The sequence below is a fragment of the Microcaecilia unicolor genome, chromosome 9 (assembly GCF_901765095.1).
Source record: "Microcaecilia unicolor chromosome 9, aMicUni1.1, whole genome shotgun sequence".
NCBI classification, from domain to species: domain Eukaryota; kingdom Metazoa; phylum Chordata; class Amphibia; order Gymnophiona; family Siphonopidae; genus Microcaecilia; species Microcaecilia unicolor.
In genome coordinates this window covers 129835252-129854458 of record NC_044039.1, presented here as the reverse complement: position 1 = coordinate 129854458, position 19207 = coordinate 129835252, and the positions used below count along the sequence as shown (strand labels likewise).

At 41.2% G+C, this 19207-nt stretch overlaps 1 protein-coding gene across 1 annotated transcript in view; it reads left to right on the top strand.

The window, feature by feature from the left end:
* The window catches only part of PACS2 (phosphofurin acidic cluster sorting protein 2), a 550048-nt gene that overhangs the window by 517294 nt on the left and 13547 nt on the right, over positions 1–19207 (top strand). Inside the window, exons 21-22 of the mRNA XM_030213995.1 lie at positions 9907–10051; positions 15416–15645. Coding sequence (XP_030069855.1) covers positions 9907–10051; positions 15416–15645 — 375 coding nt within the window. The remainder of the gene's footprint in view (positions 1–9906; positions 10052–15415; positions 15646–19207) is intronic.

Genomic DNA, 19207 nt, shown 5'->3' with positions numbered 1-19207 from the left:
AGAATTTCCACCTCTTTCCTCCCCACTTCCATCATCTGCCGCTCTCCCCACATCCATCCAGCATTGCAACTTCCTCTCCTCTCCTCCACACATCCATCCAGCACTTGCTCTTCTCTCTCCTCCACACTTTTTTTTTTTTAATCATTTATTTATAATTTTTTCATTTTACAAGGATCACTTGCAAAACAGTAAAACAGAGATGATTGTACATTAAAACAATATTAGAAGAAAACAATCTCAACAAGATAAATGGATTTTATACAATCTTTCTCTCTCTTAGACCACAAAATAAATAGGGAGAGTGAAACAAGACAAGGAGATCAATTTAAGCAACAGCAAACAAAGAAAACGTGGTATTAACCCGATTATCCCCAGTTATTATTTATCTAAATCATTATTCCACATTGATCATCTGGTTGGTTTCTTCAAGACCATAACGGTGCATAGTCCATCAATTTCATTGGAAACATACTTATTGTCCAATATTAGTGAAAGTAATATCTCCTCCACACTTCTATCCAGCATTTCTCCCCCTTTCCCCTCTCTCCCCATCCAGCATATTTCTCCTTTTCCCATCTCTCCTCTTGACTGCTCTCTCCCCATCCAGCATGTCTCCCCTTGACCCCTCTCTAGGAAAATATCTTTGATGTCAGACAGCACTTCTTGTTGGAAAATTTTAAAAGCAAAGCTTTATTCATATGAGAAATTATTTGGGGGAAAAGAGGGAGAAGAGGTCTACATATTATAACTGGTACCCAGTCCATGTAGAGCTCTAAAAACTATGGTACATATTAAAAAAACAAACAAAAACCAGCATGCCTGTTTTGACAACCAGTGAAGTTCGATAAGTACAGATGAGATGGTTCAAAAAAGATAAGCTTCGTGAAAGAGTAGCAAACACTTGCAAGGTTAATTCAGGGGAACCCCCCCCCCACCACCACCACCACCACCAATCTGAAGTACTTTAGACATCAACTGAAGAAATGACTGATGCCTTTTCTGCATCGTCCTTACAAAATGAGGAAAAACCTAATCCTACAATTAGAGTTCCTTCCAGTATCTAAAGAACAATGAAAATGCAAATTCAGTATCCAATTTCAGTGCAGAATTATCATAAATGTAAAACTATTTAGTATTAATTATAATCGTGTCATTAAAAATTCTCTGTGAGTAGGCAGTTGAACCCATTGTTTCCCATCTAGCAGGACTCACTTAGAATTTTCAATAACACATGATTGTAAGTAATACTACATTTTGCTAATAGTTTTATATTTATGAGAATGATATTTTATGGATAGTTTTAATATATAATTCTCCTGTACTTTTTTATGATTATTAACAGAGTTGTCAGCAGAATAACTTTTAATATTTCCTTGGGAAATCACCATTGATATCAAGAGTCATCATTGCATGGACTGCTACTGCTTGGATTGATTCATTTGTCTAAAGGATTCTTTAAGACGCCACAGCTCTTCCATGGCTGCACATTGGATTTATGAGCACAGGAGAATTTGGATTATCCCTCTGAATGTTCATCAGAATTAAGATTTTGGTGTTAGTTTTCCTAAAGTAATACATTGGTAAACATTTCAAAATTATCGTTAGATAATTTTGATATTTATATATAGGTAGGGAGACTTTGTATTCTGAAATAGTATATACAGTGGTGGAAATAAGTATTTGATCCCTTGCTGATTTTGTAAGTTTGCCCACTGACAAAGACATGAGCAGCCCATAATTGAAGGGTAGGTTATTGGTAACAGTGAGAGATAGCACATCACAAATTAAATCCGGAAAATCACATTGTGGAAAGTATATGAATTTATTTGCATTCTGCAGAGGGAAATAAGTATTTGATCCCCCACCAACCAGTAAGAGATCTGGCCCCTACAGACCAGGTAGATGCTCCAAATCAACTCGTTACCTGCATGACAGACAGCTGTCGGCAATGGTCACCTGTATGAAAGACACCTGTCCACAGACTCAGTGAATCAGTCAGATTCTAACCTCTACAAAATGGCCAAGAGCAAGGAGCTGTCTAAGGATGTCAGGGACAAGATCATACACCTGCACAAGGCTGGAATGGGCTACAAAACCATCAGTAAGACGCTGGGCGAGAAGGAGACAACTGTTGGTGCCATAGTAAGAAAATGGAAGAAGTACAAAATGACTGTCAATCGACAAAGATCTGGGGCTCCACGCAAAATCTCACCTCGTGGGGTATCCTTGATCATGAGGAAGGTTAGAAATCAGCCTACAACTACAAGGGGGGAACTTGTCAATGATCTCAAGGCAGCTGGGACCACTGTCACCACGAAAACCATTGGTAACACATTACGACATAACGGATTGCAATCCTGCAGTGCCCGCAAGGTCCCCCTGCTCAAGAAGGCACATGTGACGGCCCGTCTGAAGTTTGCCAGTGAACACCTGGATTATGCCGAGAGTGATTGGGAGAAGGTGCTGTGGTCAGATGAGACAAAAATTGAGCTCTTTGGCATGAACTCAACTCGCCGTGTTTGGAGGAAGAGAAATGCTGCCTATGACCCAAAGAACACCGTCCCCACTGTCAAGCATGGAGGTGGAAATGTTATGTTTTGGGGGTGTTTCTCTGCTAAGGGCACAGGACTACTTCACCGCATCAATGGGAGAATGGATGGGGCCATGTACCGTACAATTCTGAGTGACAACCTCCTTCCCTCCGCCAGGGCCTTAAAAATGGGTCGTGGCTGGGTCTTCCAGCACGACAATGACCCAAAACATACAGCCAAGGCAACAAAGGAGTGGCTCAGGAAGAAGCACATTAGGGTCATGGAGTGGCCTAGCCAGTCACCAGACCTTAATCCCATTGAAAACTTATGGAGGGAGCTGAAGCTGCGAGTTGCCAAGCGACAGCCCAGAACTCTTAATGATTTAGAGATGATCTGCAAAGAGGAGTGGACCAAAATTCCTCCTGACATGTGTGCAAACCTCATCATCAACTACAGAAGACGTCTGACCGCTGTGCTTGCCAACAAGGGTTTTGCCACCAAGTATTAGGTCTTGTTTGCCAGAGGGATTAAATACTTATTTCCCTCTGCAGAATGCAAATAAATTCATATACTTTCCACAATGTGATTTTCCGGATTTAATTTGTGATGTGCTATCTCTCACTGTTACCAATAACCTACCCTTCAATTATGGGCTGCTCATGTCTTTGTCAGTGGGCAAACTTACAAAATCAGCAAGGGATCAAATACTTATTTCCACCACTGTATACAATCTGGAGTGAATTTATTTATTTATTTTTTTGAAGAGATTTTATTGAAAGTTTTGTTAGAAAAGAGGGATACATAAAAGGAACAGGGAAAATAGATATTCAAAAATGTTATTATCTTATTTGTACATTTTCTAGTAAGTTATGCAAAGTGATAATCATTAACACATTATAATAAAATTTTCAAACTTAAACTTTTATGTTTATTTTAAGATAAAGTAAATGTCTTGAAAATATAAAATGTATAGGGAGAAAAGTAAATGATAAGGTAATTGGAACAAGAAAAGACAGAAGAAAAGGGGGGAAAAGGAGTAGGGAGAGTAATAGTAGCTGAAGACCTAACATGAAGATATGAATACAATGGCCTTTATGCAATAATGTGTTAATACAACAAGAGTTTAAATGGCTTGTTAGAATACAAGATTTGTTAGAATACATGACACTATACAACTAAATTATGGTATTTGAAGGTTATTACTTGTTTCTGCATATAAGCAAGTAGACAAAAATGAACATTATATAGAAGAGTTGGGTTGACCATTTGTCAAATAATGTTCAATTGGTTGCCATATTTTTTTTAGCTTGATGTATTAATTTTAATTTAATAGCAAGGGAAATTTCAAATTTATGAATCTGTAAGACAGAATGCCACCAGAAATGAATGTTGAGGTTGGTATTGTCTTTCCAGTTAGTTGTCACCATTTTTAGCGCTATAACAATTAATGTGTACATAAGTACATAAGCACTGCCACGCTGGGAAAAGACCAAAGGTCCATCAAGCCCAGCATTCTGTCTCCGACAGCGGCCGATCCAGGCCCCAAGAACCTGGCAAAAACCCCGAATTTAATAACGATCAATGGACTTTTCCTTCAGGAATCCATCCAGACCCCCTTTAAACTTGGAAAGACACGGGTCTATTGGGGTTTCCAAAGCAAGAGAACCAAAAATAATTTTGCTTGTAGAGATGTTTTCAGACAAAGAAAGTATAGTTCAGATTTTTTGCCATGCTTTGTTCCAAAATTGAAAAGTATGGTTGCATTCTATAAGCATGTGTAAAAGTGTGCCTTTTTCAGATTTGCAGGAGTGAATTTATGTAATGGGTATTTTATGCACAGATTGTAATATATAATTTCTTTTGCTATATATATATATATTAGCCGTTGAGCCCGTTAAAACGGGCTAGTATGGGGTTTTGGCAAGCCCTCCCCCCCCTTGCCGCTGCCCCCCCCCCCCCCGAGGTCGCTGCGGCGCTATCCCTGCACCCGGCCCGGGCCCTCTCTTTGGTATTGAACTTACATCGGCAAAACGCAGGCAGCACGCAGATCAGCTGAGCTCCCATCGGCCTTCCTTCTCTGCCTGTGTCCCGTCCTCGTATGACGTAATGTCGGCGAGGGCGGGACACAGGCAGGGAAGAAAGGGCAGCGGGAGCTCAGCTGTTCTGCGTGCTGCGTTTTGCCGATGTAAGTTCAATACTGAAGAGAGTGCTCGGGCCGGGTGGAGGGGGCGGCAGCGACCTTGGGGGGGAGCGGTAGCGACGTTGGTGGCTTCGCACAGTTTCCCTCTCTGTCCCGCCCCCGTCATCACGTATTGACGCGGGGACGGGACAGAGAGGGAACTCTCCACTGCGCATTTGCGAGTGAGTACGGTCACTCGCCATTTATATGTTTGATATATATATATATATATATATCTACTATAATAAAACTCACCCTCAACGTTCTGAAGACAACGTTCTCAAGTCACTGAGACACCCTGAACAGTTCGTGGATTCATGGTGGTGAAGCCACTCCACTGACCCGTGCCCTGACCATGCGTCAAAAGTCAGAACGTTGTCTTCAGAACAGTAAACTAAAGGAAGAGATCGCAACCAAGCAGGTAGAGGAGTAGGCAGATGCACAGAACCCTGCCCTGCACAGGCTAGCAACGCCGAAGATCGCTGGAGTGAGACTCAGCAGACAACACAGGTCTTCTGCTGGCGGGATTTTGGGTCACCCACCAGCAAAACTATGCGACGGTGGGTGGGATGGCGGCGGGCGGGTGCATCACGGTGGGTGGGATGGCGGCAGGGGGGCATCACGCTGAGGAGGCGCTTCCTTCTTCTTCAAAGCAGGACCCCCCCCCCCCACAAAACTGAACTATACCACACACACACACACATTCTCTCTCTCTCTCTCTCTCTCTCTCTCTCTCTCTCTCTCTCTCTCTCTCTCTCTCTCCTGGTAGCGCTTCCTGAACCCCCCCACACACACACTCTCATTTGGCCACACTTCCTCAACGCCCCCCCCCCCCAACACACACACACACTCTCACATCTGCCAGCGCTTCCTGAAACCCCTGCCCCCCCCACACTCACTCATCTGGCAGTGGTTACTGAACCCCCCCCCCCACACACACACACACACACACACACACTCACTCTCATTTGGCCACACTTCCTCAACGCCCCCCCCCCCCCAACACACACACACTCTCTCATCTGGCAGCGCTTCCTGAAATCCCTACCCCCCACACACACTCACTCACTCATCTGGCAACCCCCCCCCCCCCCCCAAACACACACACACACACTCAGTCTCTCATATGGCAGCGCTTCCTGAACCCCCCACCCCCCCACATACACACACTCTCTCTCATCTGGCAGCGCTTCCTGAACCCCCTCCACACACACACTCTCATGTGGAAACGCTTGATAAAACACCCCCCCCCCCCCACACACACACACACACTCACTCACTCACTCACTCATCTGGCAGCACCACACACCCCTCTTCTTCCAAGCTGAAACCCCCAACACACACACACACACACCCACACCCCTCCAACACACACACACACTCTCTCTCTCACTCTCATCTGGCAGCGCTTACTGAACCCCCCTCCCCCCACACACTCTCTCTCTTTCTCATCTGCCAGCGCTTCCTGAAACCCCGTACACACACACAGACACTCACTCTCTCTCATCTGGCAGCGCTTCCTGAAACCCCCGCCCCCCCCCCCCCACACACACACTCACTAATCTGGCAGCCGTTCCTTAACCCCCCCCCCCCCCCCACACACACACACACTCACTCTCATTTGGCCCCGCTTCCTAAACCCCCCCCCCCCCACACACACACACACACACTCACTCTCATTTGGCCCCGCTTCCTGAACTCCCCCCCCCCCCCCACACACACACACACTCACTCTCATCTGGCAATGCTTAATAAACCGCCCCACACACACACACACACACACACACTCACTCACTCATCTGGCAGCATTTCCAGAACCCCCACACCCCTCTTCTTCCAAGCTGAACCCCCCCCAACATACCCACACAACACACACACACACCCTCTCTCTCTCATCTGGCAGCACTTCATGAAACCCCATACACACACACACTCACTCACTCTCTCTCTCTCTCTCTCTCTCTCTCTCTCTCTCTCTCTCAACTGGCAGCACTTCCTGAACCCCCCCCCCCCCACACACACACACACACACACTCACTCTCTCTCATCTGGCAGTGCTTCCTGAAACCCCATACACACACACACATACGCACTCTCTCTCTCTCATCTGGCAGCGCTTCCTGAATCCCCCCCCCCCCCCCCCCCCACACACACACCCTCACTCTCTCACTCACATCTGGTAGCGCTTCCTGAACCCCCCGCATCCCTCTTCTTCCAAGCTGAACCCCCCCAACACATCCCCAACACACACACTCTCTCTCTCTCCCCCTCCTCCAGTACACCAATTGCTTGGGTGCAGTGGCGGGAATCTCAGACAGCAGAGAGAGAGGGGGGGCCTGACACCAAAGAGAGAGGAAGGGAGGTATCTCTGTCACACATACACACTCTCTCTCTCACATACAATGTCTTTCTGACTCTCACTCTCACACACTCTGTCTCACACTGTATCACATTCACTCTCTATGTGTCACACAGTCACTCACACACTCGCTTGGTCTCATACACTCACTCTCACAGAGAATCTGTGTCTCACACACACTCTCTCTCACACTGTGTCTCACATACGCACTTGCACACACTCTCATTCTCACACACTCTCTCTCACACACACACACTCACACTTTCACTCTCTCTCTCACACACAGTCACTCTCACATACACTCTCCCAAACATACACACTCCGAGGAAAACCTTGCTAGCGCCCGTTTCATTTGTGTCAGCAACGGGCCTTTTTTACTAGTATATATATATATATATATATGTGTGTGTGTGTGTGTATATATATATATATATATATATATATATATGTGTGTGTGTGTGTGTGTACATATATATATATGTATGTGTGTGTGTGTGTATATATATATATATATGTGTGTGTGTGTGTGTATATATATATATATATATATATATATGTGTGTGTGTGTGTGTGTACATATATATATATGTATGTGTGTGTGTGTGTATATATATATATATGTGTGTGTGTGTGTGTATATATATATATATATATATATATATATATGTGTGTGTGTGTGTGTGTGTATATATATATATATATATATATATGTGTGTGTGTGTGTGTATATATATATATATATATGTGTGTGTGTGTGTATATATATGTATATATATATAGTTTAGTAGTCTTCTTCTTTATGATTGTACTATATAGGTGAAGAATAGTGATATTGAAAGTTCCCTATTTTTGTATATTGAAAAAGGTTTGGATATGTTTTTAGATGAAATGACAATAAAAAAATATTAGCCAGGTATATTTGGGAAAACTATCACTTAACCTATGGAAATGAGCTATAAGAAATTGATCTACTTTTTAGAATCTGTAGGTACTTGAGACTTTCCACAATCGAAGACAGGATGCTGAGCTCAGTGGACCTTGTTCTGACTCAGCATAAATTTTGTTATGTAATATGACTCCTTGGAAATGGATTCTGAGAAGGATGCCTTCTCAGGTCTACCATATGACCATTCTTTTCATACTAGACACATCCAGTATAGAGGACTCTTCTTTTCCATTTTTCATTAAGATGTTACAAGCAATTCCTTTGGATTTGCAGACAGAAGCAGAATAGAGAACTGCAACCAGGAGAATTTTAAACTATCTTAATTTACCTAAAGATATTGTAGTTGCCCTAGTATACCAAATTCTTAAGGATCTTCAAATGAAGGTCAGTATATTAAACAGGTAGATGTAAAATACAAAGTTCAATCTGCCCCGGGAAGGCTCATTTACTACTTATTTAAGTTGTTGAATTTAGATTTCTTTAAGGATACTCAAGTGCCCCTATGTCAGTTCCACCAAAAAAAATCCACAAATTTTTGTGTAGAAAACATTTTAGAACGTTATGCTTTACAAAGAGCTAGTGCAAAGAAATTTGAGAAGTGTAATGTATTCATTCTCTTCTGGAGAAGCTTCATATATTCAGGGATTCTCTCTCCACAAACAGGAAGATTCCTAAATTTATTTCTCCAGCAAGTAGGATGAATTAACTACATAAACAGGTGACATTATTTAGAAGACTTTTCAGAGAATGTGCACAATTTCACATTCAGGCACTAGCTCACAAAAAAATGTTTTTGAGCTTTCACATGGATGTGTTTTTGTGCAAGGCACTCTAACCCTAAATACAAAGAGTTACAGTAATGAAAGTGTGGCATTATTGTGCTTTGAATCCCCAACCTGAGATTCCCTATAGTAAAATAATCATGCAGTCATCTAACCAGTTGTAATTTAAAAAAATATTGTTTTTATTACCGTCTTAAGCTGGGGGTGCAGTGATAGCAATCTATCAAGCAGGTCTCCTAAATAGCAAGCCTCAGTCAATACTAGAACTGTACACTGATCCAATCAGGGCAAACCAGCTGACATCCACTGTTCAATGAAACTGATTCAATATGTCAGTTGCTGTATTGTTGCAAGGAGACAGACAATGCTTGAAAAACAATGTCCCTTGCTCAGTCAATTATTGCTGTCACTTTGAGAAAAATGTTTCATGCTTTTAATGTTTGTTTATTTTTCTTCTTACTGTGATGGCTTTGCTTTCTGTGCTGTGCCCGGTCCTGATCTGTTAAACCAGTTATTGTTTTAGTTGCTGTCAGGTGGTCTTCTCTCTTTGTAATGCTTGAACCATTCTGCATGGCCTAAGTGACATTAAGTACAGCTGCAGACAGGGCTGCTGTTTCCTGTGACCTTCTGAGCTTGGTTCTACATCTAAACGAAAGTATTGCTAAAATAGCTAACACTAAATCGAACCTTTAGTGCTTTGGAAAAGAGCATTCATTATAGAGGAGAAGAATGTGCTTGTAACATTTATAAATAATTAGTGGTGGCAAACTGAACAAATTACCTTTCTCTGGACACAGTGAAGGACCTTGCTCAAAACTAGGGGTGCTCAGTACCCACTGGTCCCAACAGAGTTGGCTTCTATGAATTAATTTAAAATAGTTACAAAGGGTGCTACTAAAACATAAGGATATTCAACATTTAGAAATGGTTTTCTAATGACTATTCATAGTCACGCTGCCAATCACTGAAAAAGATTTTGATTTCTTCAGTAAAGCAGTACGTGGTTTTCATCTAAGTAATGGCTAGTACTGCAGATTTCTAGCCCAGTACACATTAACAGAAGACTACTGAGAATAAAGATAATTTCATCATTTGCTTCTCTTTCCCAGGTGATTCTGATGATGCAGCTCCCGTGAGTTCCAATGTACTTTCCTCCACCCCACCTTCAATGTCTCCTGCTGTGAAAGAGGCCTCACCTACCCCACCTTCTTCTCCATCTGTAACGGGTTTTTCCTCCTCCTCCTCTTCCTCCAGGTAACATTCATGAAATGTGAGAGAAATCCAGAGGCCAATGCAGAAACACACAGTTAACAAGCATGATGCAGAAAGGGGGTTCACCATGGCAGTTAAATCACTCGGTAGACATGGGTGTATATATTAAAAGTGAGTGTTATGAGGCCATCAGGTATTCCTTTGCAATGCAGAGAAGTAAACTGGGCATTTCAATGCAGGCACAGCACTAGAAAATTACTGCCAGGTCAGGGGCAGTATAAAAGGATTAGTTGACAGGATGTAATGCCACTTTTTGGGATTTAAATGCTTGTTTTTATTTTTTTCTGCATCCAGATCAGTACTTGCAACTTTAAAAGACAGAATGGGATGTAACAGCACTATGTGTGTCCGAACAAGAATGAAAGTGCCAGCATGCATCTGGTCGTGAAACAAAATGTTTGCATAAAGTTTCACAAAAATGTAACCATCCCTGAGAAAAGGTGATTAAGGTCACCAGAAATAAGTGAGGTTTTAATAGATTCTATTGGAACAAACAATTTGTAACACAACCGTCCAAACCCCATCCTTTTATGTGAAAAAATAAAAATGTTATAGAAGTTAAAACATGTAATTTTGCAGGCTGCCTATGAATCCATGGCATGAAAAATTAACCATGCTCAACATTTTGGATCTGAGACTTTAGTTACCTTTTCCCCAGAGATGGTCACAAACACAAGAAGTTTTTGCAAGGCTAATATTTATGCACAGAACATTTTGGTTCATGTGCAGATGTGTACTGGCATGTCCATTTTCTTCAGACATGCATACAGTGAAGCCACGCATACTACAAGCTTCACAGGCAGGCTACCGATTAGCACAAAAGTTCAATGCATTTGAAATTTCCATCTTCCTAGCTTACAGCATCACTACAGTATATTTTATTAGTAATATTGTGGTAGATGCCACATGCTCATTCTGTTTTCACGCGGCTCTACCGCATTAATTTTTGCATCAGCCTCCCAGTTAGTAGAGTTATATAAAGGGGTGAGTTAGGAGACTAATGGTTTCGTTTTCAAAGCACTTAGACTTAAAAAGTTTTATAGTTACTTTGGGCTCATTTTCTACACAGAAAAACATCTAAAAAGTGGCATAAAGCAGCATTTGGAAGTTTTTCTCACAATAACGTCCAAATCAATTTTTTCGAAACCTATTAGACGTTTTCCTATGAAGTCTGTCAGAAGTGCGTCCAAATCTCAAGGGGGTGTGTCAGGGGTGTGTTCAGTCTGGGACTTGGGTGTTCCTAAGACTTAGACATTTTTCAGCCATAATGGAACAAAACAAAACTGTCCAGGACTAAAACTAAAATGTTTTGAGCTAGGCCTGTTTTTATTACGAATAAGGCAAAATAAGGTGCCCTAAATAACCAGATGACCACTGGAGGGAATTGGGGATGAACTCCCCTTAGTCCCCCAGTGGTCACTAACTCCCTCCCACCCCCAAAAAATGTGATGATAAACATTACTTACCAACCTCTGTGACAGCCTCAGTTGTTATACTCAGGTCCATTAGAACATCATGCAAGTCCCTGGAGTAGTCTAGTGTTGGATGCACTGCACTGCAGACAGGCAGACCTAGGCTCCTACCTCCCCCTACCTGTTACACTTGAGGAGGAAACTGTGAGCCTTCCAAAACTCACCAGAAAACCACTTTACCCACATATAGGTTCCCCCTTCACCTGTAAGGGCTATGGTAGTGGTGTACTGTTGGGGGTAATGGGTTTTGGGGGGGGCTCAGCACACAAGGTAAGGGAACAATGGTGAGATGTATACCTGAGAGTATTTTATGAAGTCCACTGCAGTGCCTCCTAGGGTGCCCTGTTGCTGTCCTGGGATGTCAGGCGGACCAGTGTACTAAAAATACTGGCGGCTCCTACATCTCAGTGGCTTGATTTTATGCGTTTTGCACTTGGACATTTATTTTTTCGAAAATGGACCAAAAAACAAAACGTCAAAATCAGAAAACATTTTTCAAAACAGTATTTTCGAAAACAAAAGATAGACATTTTTTTCTTTCCTATTCAGATTTTGGACTTTTTTTTTTTTTGCAAAATGTCCAAAGTCGGACTTAGACGTCATATCGAAAATGCCCCTCTTTGTTACTTTCTAAGTCTAAGTGCTGTGAAAATACGCCACCATGATAACTGCTTTGGATTTTAGATTTTATTTCTTGGCTTTTCCTTAACTTGAGCTGAAATGCAAGCTCAAGTTGTTAACATGTTTCCGGTTTGCAGCAGTGTACAATAGCAGGACCCCAACTCTGGTCTGCTATTGAGTAAAGAGGCCAGCCTTGTGCAAGTAAGCAGCCTTCCTCCCCCACTCCCCATCAACAAAATCCATGGTAGCCTACTAGCAGGAGGCATGCCCTGCCTTGCACCACCATCTGGTCCACAAATGTGTAAAAATTAAACTGGCCTCCCCTCAAACCCCAAACCTCACAGTTTTGTTTTGTTTTGTTTTTGTTTTTTTTAAGAAAACGAGTAGAAAATCATCAAAATATTTCCCTCTTATCATGTCTTAAAACATGAAAAAGTGTTTACACACCCCTCTACTCTCTGTTCATGGGCACTTACAAAAGTCTCCCTGTTGGTCCAACTTGGGGGGGGGGGGGTTCCACTTTTGCCATGGCGGTGCCATTTTCAATAATGGTACTGTTTGCCTCCTGTTGGTGGTAATGCAGGGGATTGAACCCTAGCTATAGTACTGTGAGACTACCACTAGGAGGCAGGTAGTGCATTTCATATAATAGTGCTGCCAAGACAGGAGCAGATGAGGATAACTTCTGTTCCTCCTTGGACTACTATGGAAACTTTACTGGGAGGTCCCAGGGAAGGATGTGCCAGCACTTTTTATGGTTAAGAGTGGACCAAAGAGGAGGGCCTTTTTTTTTTTTTTTTAACAGATTGGAACTAAAGAAGGAGCCAGGGTGCAGATATAGGGTGCTCTTTTAATGGCTGAGCTTAGATGAGAAGTTTATTTTTACATATATATGGACCAGATGGGAGTGGGAGGATGAGGGGGAGAAAGGATGTCTCTTTCCACTAGGCTACAATGGGTTTTGCTCATGGAAGAAAAAAGGGTATAGGACAGGGAGTGGACCTTTACATGCACCACACCTGATTTCTTGTTCCTGGGGAAAAAAAGTTATCACTACTTGTGTAGGTGGTGATAATGTTCCAGGAAGATGCATTATTCAATTTGTAAAATAATGAACTACATTGCATTCATTTGCATGTAATACAGTTCATTTTTAAGAGGTGTTGGGCAAGCTTTTTCTTGCATTAAGCTGCATTACTGAACCTGTGCATTATTGCCAATTAATGTGCTTACTTGGGTAATTATACATTATTACTAAGTAACTAGGTCAGTAGGGGCCACTTTTACCAAGCTGCAGCAAAAGGGGACCTGCACTGGTGTCAGTGCGTGTTTTTGACGTGCACTGAGGCCCCCTTTTACCACAGTGGGTAAAAGGTAGGTTGTTCTATTTTCCAGTGGCCATGTGGTAAGTGAAGCACTTGCTGCACGTCCATTTCAGGGGGGGGGGGGGCTCCTGTGATAACTGGGCAGTGATTACTGCTGGATACACACCGGATATGACGGCGAGCTAGGGGCATGAGATACCACCAGGCTGCTTCGGTACCCCGGCAGTACTTCCATTTTAGCAAGCGGTAAGCCGCATTGGGCTTACTGCCACTGTGTAAAAGAAGCCCTAGGTTTCTGCCTGAGGCACTGGAAGGTGAACTAATTGCACAAACAAGGTCACAAGATGCATTGTATATTATCTTGACAGGCAGTTACTAACTGCATGTCAACACTGGCAAACAATAGCCCAAAAATCCTAATTGGATCATTCTATCTGCCCAGTTATTCCTGTTCATGTAGCACTGCTCAACTCGCAAACATAAAATATACAAAAATAAAATAGTATAGAAATGGTTAGAAATAGCTACATCCTTACAAAGAACACATTTCAAGCACCAGCTATAGAATGTTGACAGCTTGTTGCACATTACTCTTTCATTTGTAACCCGTGCACACAGAGCGCTGCTGATAGGATTCACTGCTCTCTTGGCACTTCCACAAACCCATCATGCACCAGATCCAAATTTAGTCTCCTTATCATCCTCAAAGGGAGTAGTTACTAAGGTGCATGAAGAATATAATGTATGATATTTGTCTCTTAATGTGCATTAGAAGGCAATATAAAGCTGTATTTATTTATTAAAACATTTCTATTCTGAACTATCCACAGTTCTAGGCGGATTACAATTTTGCATGCATAAAAAATCGCATTAAATAAATAATGGATCACAAAACAAATTATAAACAGACGCAATCATTTTTATAATATATACATGATATTCTATTGTTCAAAATTCTCTGCAAATAGTGCTTTCACATGTAACCAAGCTAAGATTGCCCATAAGCTTCAATAAATAGTAATGTCTTAACTTCTTTGTTAAAATCTGTCGAGGTTGTAATTTCTCTGAGTCATTTTGGAATTTTATTCCATAATGTCAGACCTACAATATAGAAGATTCTACTTCTATATTCTTCCAGTTTTATCATATGATAAGATACTACTTCAAATGAGCATTGTTCTCTAGATCTTAATGATCTTTCAGGCTGGTACAAGTGCAATATTGATGCCAATGCAAGGGGCACTAATTTATGCACCGTAATACATGTTAATTTAACTTATTGATATATTATTATGACATGTAAAGTGCAACTTGTGGTGAACTCCAGAAGCTATGTTATTTCTGCAAAAATAATACCGGTTCAAAGCTGGCATTTTTTTCTTTCTTCAGAACATTCTTAGAAGGGCCAGTTGTATATGCTAGACATATACATATTACCCTCCCCCCTCCTCACTTGCCATTGCACCTTCCCCCTAAAGGCATTACTTACCCCTGGCAACAGGAAAGGGGACTATCACTAGTGTCTACGGCAAAGAAGCAGGAGTGACCTGCCCCTTCTAATGCTTGATTCAGATGGCACCAGCTGACCTCTAGAGGTAGTCTCATGGTACTACCGGTAGGGGTCAAGCAAGCTATAGACTTGGTGATCTGGTTTAATGAATCTAGTTTAAAATGTTTATTCAATGAATAGTTTTATTGCACTTCTTTTGTTGATTGTTAGTTTGCACTGGGATATGGTTGATTAGGTTCTTGTCATGGGATATTTTAAAACAATGTAATTATTATTCGCCTGATTTTAAAGTAGGGAGGTTAGTGGGGGTTTTTAAATCCATATATTTATCCACCATATAACAAGGCACAGCATAAGAATAAATCAAGTGGGGTTTTTTTTTTTTTTTTTTTTTATCCCTGTCTCTATAATTTTTTAGCCAGTGTTTGGGTGCTGAGCTGATGGGACTGCAATTAGATTACTGGATCGCTGCTCAGCCCACAGAAAAGAAGAAAGATACAGAGAAAAAGGACTCATCCTCCACTGCCAAAAACACACTGAAATGCACTTTCCGCTCGCTCCAGGTCAGCAGGCTGCCCAGTAGTAGCGATGCGACAGCCACTCCAACCATGTCAATGACGGTTGTAACAAAAGAGAAGAACAAAAAGGGTGAGGTCTTGAGAAGAATGGTGCAATAACTGAAATTTCTCTCCTATATTGCTGCTTTGTTAACTTGTACATATAATAAAGTGGGAAGTTGTAATGCAGTTATGTATTCTAAGTTGCATTGATCCTGACTGGTTCTTAATAGTAGAACTAATCCAAGTATAATTGTCAGTTTGCAATCATTTGCAGTTTATTGAACTCCATTTTATAATACCATGTAGTCGCACCAGCTTGGGCCTGCTATCATCAGATTTGAGGAAGTAAGTAGTTGAATTGTAAACTTCTAGTGAGCACAAGATACTGCAGGAAATATTTCTCTTGGTCTCCTTTTAATCATTACTGCATGTGCAGGACAAAAATATTGGTGTTTAGTTTCCTGTGTTTATGGAAAAAAAAATTAAAATATATTAACACATTTTCAAAGAACAGAATACTACTCAAAAACCATGGAGCAATGGCCCATCAAACTAACAAGTCATACCTACACTCGTAGGTACAACACTAGATAAATACTGGGAGACAACCCCCTCTCCCCCATACATCCCCCCCCCCAACCACTACAGAGGATAGGATAGGATTCAGCAAACAGTGAACCTCAAAACAGTTCTTTCCATTTAACATAAGGGTGCCATATTTGGGTAAAGTTTACCGAGTGGTTCCGTTGAAGCGCTGTGAGGCAAGACATCCTGCATAGAAATTCCACTTTATTCAGCACTTGCAAGCATGATGACAAAAAGGGCTGCTTCCATGACGTAGCAATATAAAAAAAACTAAATGTACATATTTCCCTGTAGAAGACCACAGCTCATAGATTTCTGTAGGGGCAACCCAATATCAGAAATCAAGGCACAAATCATGTCCTAATAAGCCTCCTCAGAAGGACAGTTCCACCAGATATGGATAAATTTACCCTGATTTCCATAGGCTCGCCAACATGCATTGGAAATAATTATACATTTTATGTAAATGAGCAGGAGTGAGATACCACTGATAGAGCATTTTCTAACCATTTTACACCAAATTGCTAGCAATAGAAAGCTTGAGGAGTCATTGAAAGACTTCATCTCAAACCTTAGCATCATAAGTACTTCCTAGCAGGCCCTCCTATATGGAAATGTATTTAATAGGTGGGGCAGACTACTGCTCCAGAGCACAATAAAACCTAAATACACAGCCACACCCACTACTCCCATTAACAGACCATTCTAGAAAGGTCTCCTCCTGTCCCAACTCCATGAGAGTCAGACTGCAAATGAAATTAGAAACTTGCCTATAATAAAACAAATGCCGAGGACCCAGGTCAAATTCCTATTCCAGCTCAGAAAAAGGCACCAATTTTCCATCTTCCACTAATTACCCTAGTTGTGATAACCCCTGCCCTGCCCCAAACTCAGTACCTGGGATCCAGAGAACCCAGAGGAAAACAAGCTGCCACCACAGTAGAGGTAGCCCAAATGTATTGCTGGCCTTTCAAAAGGTGCGCCCGGGCTTGGTTAGTGTTTATGGAACTTTTTGATTTTTTTTTTCTTTGTTTCAAAGAGATGTCATCAATAGTGTGCCAACTCTAAAATATACTTGGCATTCAGACTTACATCAGTTTTTGTGGAGTACAATTATTAGTAAGCGTTACTTAACCTAAAGTTTTCACAATTCCTATTCAGTTCTTTACTACTCAACTGTTTAAGAGGAGGAGAAAAAGACTTCAGATGCTCAATCATATGATTTAGATTATCATAGAGCTGAGCCTTTCCATCACCAGTCATAAAAACCTTCCCCTACTCTCAAAGATACTTGTTTTTTTATTTACTTTTTTCATTCTAAATCGCATTGATGAGACAGAAAAAAAAATCAAATTTCAGTTTTTTTTCCCATCATATCGTAAAAGACTTTAGAGTATTTAGATTTTATCTATTATATGAAGGGTAGTGTTATCAAGCGCCATATGGCCTATCCATTTTGCCTTCCCATACGAACTACTAAGCTGTACAATCCCTTCCTCTTCCTCAGAGATCTTCTCTATATTAATCAATAAGGAACACTTCAACACTGCCTCTGAAATCTTCCCCAGACCTCTTCTTCAATCTCCTGATGCAATTCTCTGTTCTAAGCACCCCTCCCCACCCCATGTATCCAGCATCCCCTGAATAAAGGCCTTCCCAAAAGCTTGATATATATTATACTATACTTGTTTTACCGATCATGTTAATTTTCAAGTACACCTCATTCTCCAGCTGCATTGACACCTTGAAAATCCCTCCTTAATGCCTAGGGGTATGTTTACTAAGGTGCGTTAGCGTTTTTAACACACCTTTAAAGTTAAGGCATGTTAAACAATAACGCGCCTATACATTTCTGTGGGTGTGTTAATGTTTAATGCGCGTTAACCACTAGAACCTGCAGTGCCTGTTAATGCTGTGGTACAAAGTTCAAGTTTTAAAACTAAGGGGAAAAGACTATGGAAATTTGCTTTTTTTATATTTTTATTCTGCATATCACTAACCTACAAGTCCTCCTTTAAACCCCAATCTTTAAGTTCCCAAAGCACAAAGCAAAATAGTGTTCACTTACCAGTGAAATGTCCTCTTCTCTGAGAACTTCTCAGAAAGAAAGTTCAGTGGGACCTTTCCTCTTTATATAGTTTTAAATCTAAGGGGACTTTTTCAAAACAGGCTCTTTCAAGCTAACTCAGCAACCTATGCAAATATTCTACTTCCTCACACCTTAATTAACACGTAATTGAGGTCACTGACCATGCTACCTCTTCAGCAACCAAAGAACAGAAAATAACTGTCTTTTAGAACAAGATTTGAGCCTTTTAAAGTTTTTGGCTGTTAAGTTTCTACCCGTAGAAAAGGTTTCAGTTTAAAACTATGGGGAAAATGCCTATTTGAATGCCCAGTCTTCTAATTTCCTAAGGTGTTCGTGCAATTTTTCAAAGTCCACATGCATTTTAACAACTTTGAATAGGTTTGTACCGTCTGCAAATTTAATCGCCTCACTTTTAATCCTTATTTTCAGATCATTTATAAATATGTTAAAAAGCACCAGTCCCAGTACAGATCCTTGTGGCATTCCACTATTCACCCTCCTCCATTGAAAACAATTGCCATTTAATTCTACCTTCTGTTTTCTGCCAATTGATTTTTTGGGGGGTTTTCCCCCTTCAAAAACATTCTTGATATAATTTATAAAACAAATTTGGTGGTGGGGGGGGGGGGGGGGGTCCTCTCAGCAGAAATACTTGTATGTTTAATGTATTTTCTCCTTCCTTAAGATTTGGGGACTCATTTTCGAAACAGAAAAACATCCAAAAAGTGGCAGATTGGCCATTATGCTTTTTTTCTTTTTGTAAATTACACTTCTACAAAAGTGCTCTATATAATTAATTCTATCACTTAATACCTCTGTGGCACTTTAATTGTTTCTACACAGTCTTCTTGGTATACACTCTAACCTTGACTTCAGATCCCCGGTGTGTCTATTGTTTTTTTGCTAAATAGACTACACCGCTCCGCTGTACCGTTGGATTTTCCTTTACCACTGTTATAACAGGGTTTTTTTCTTT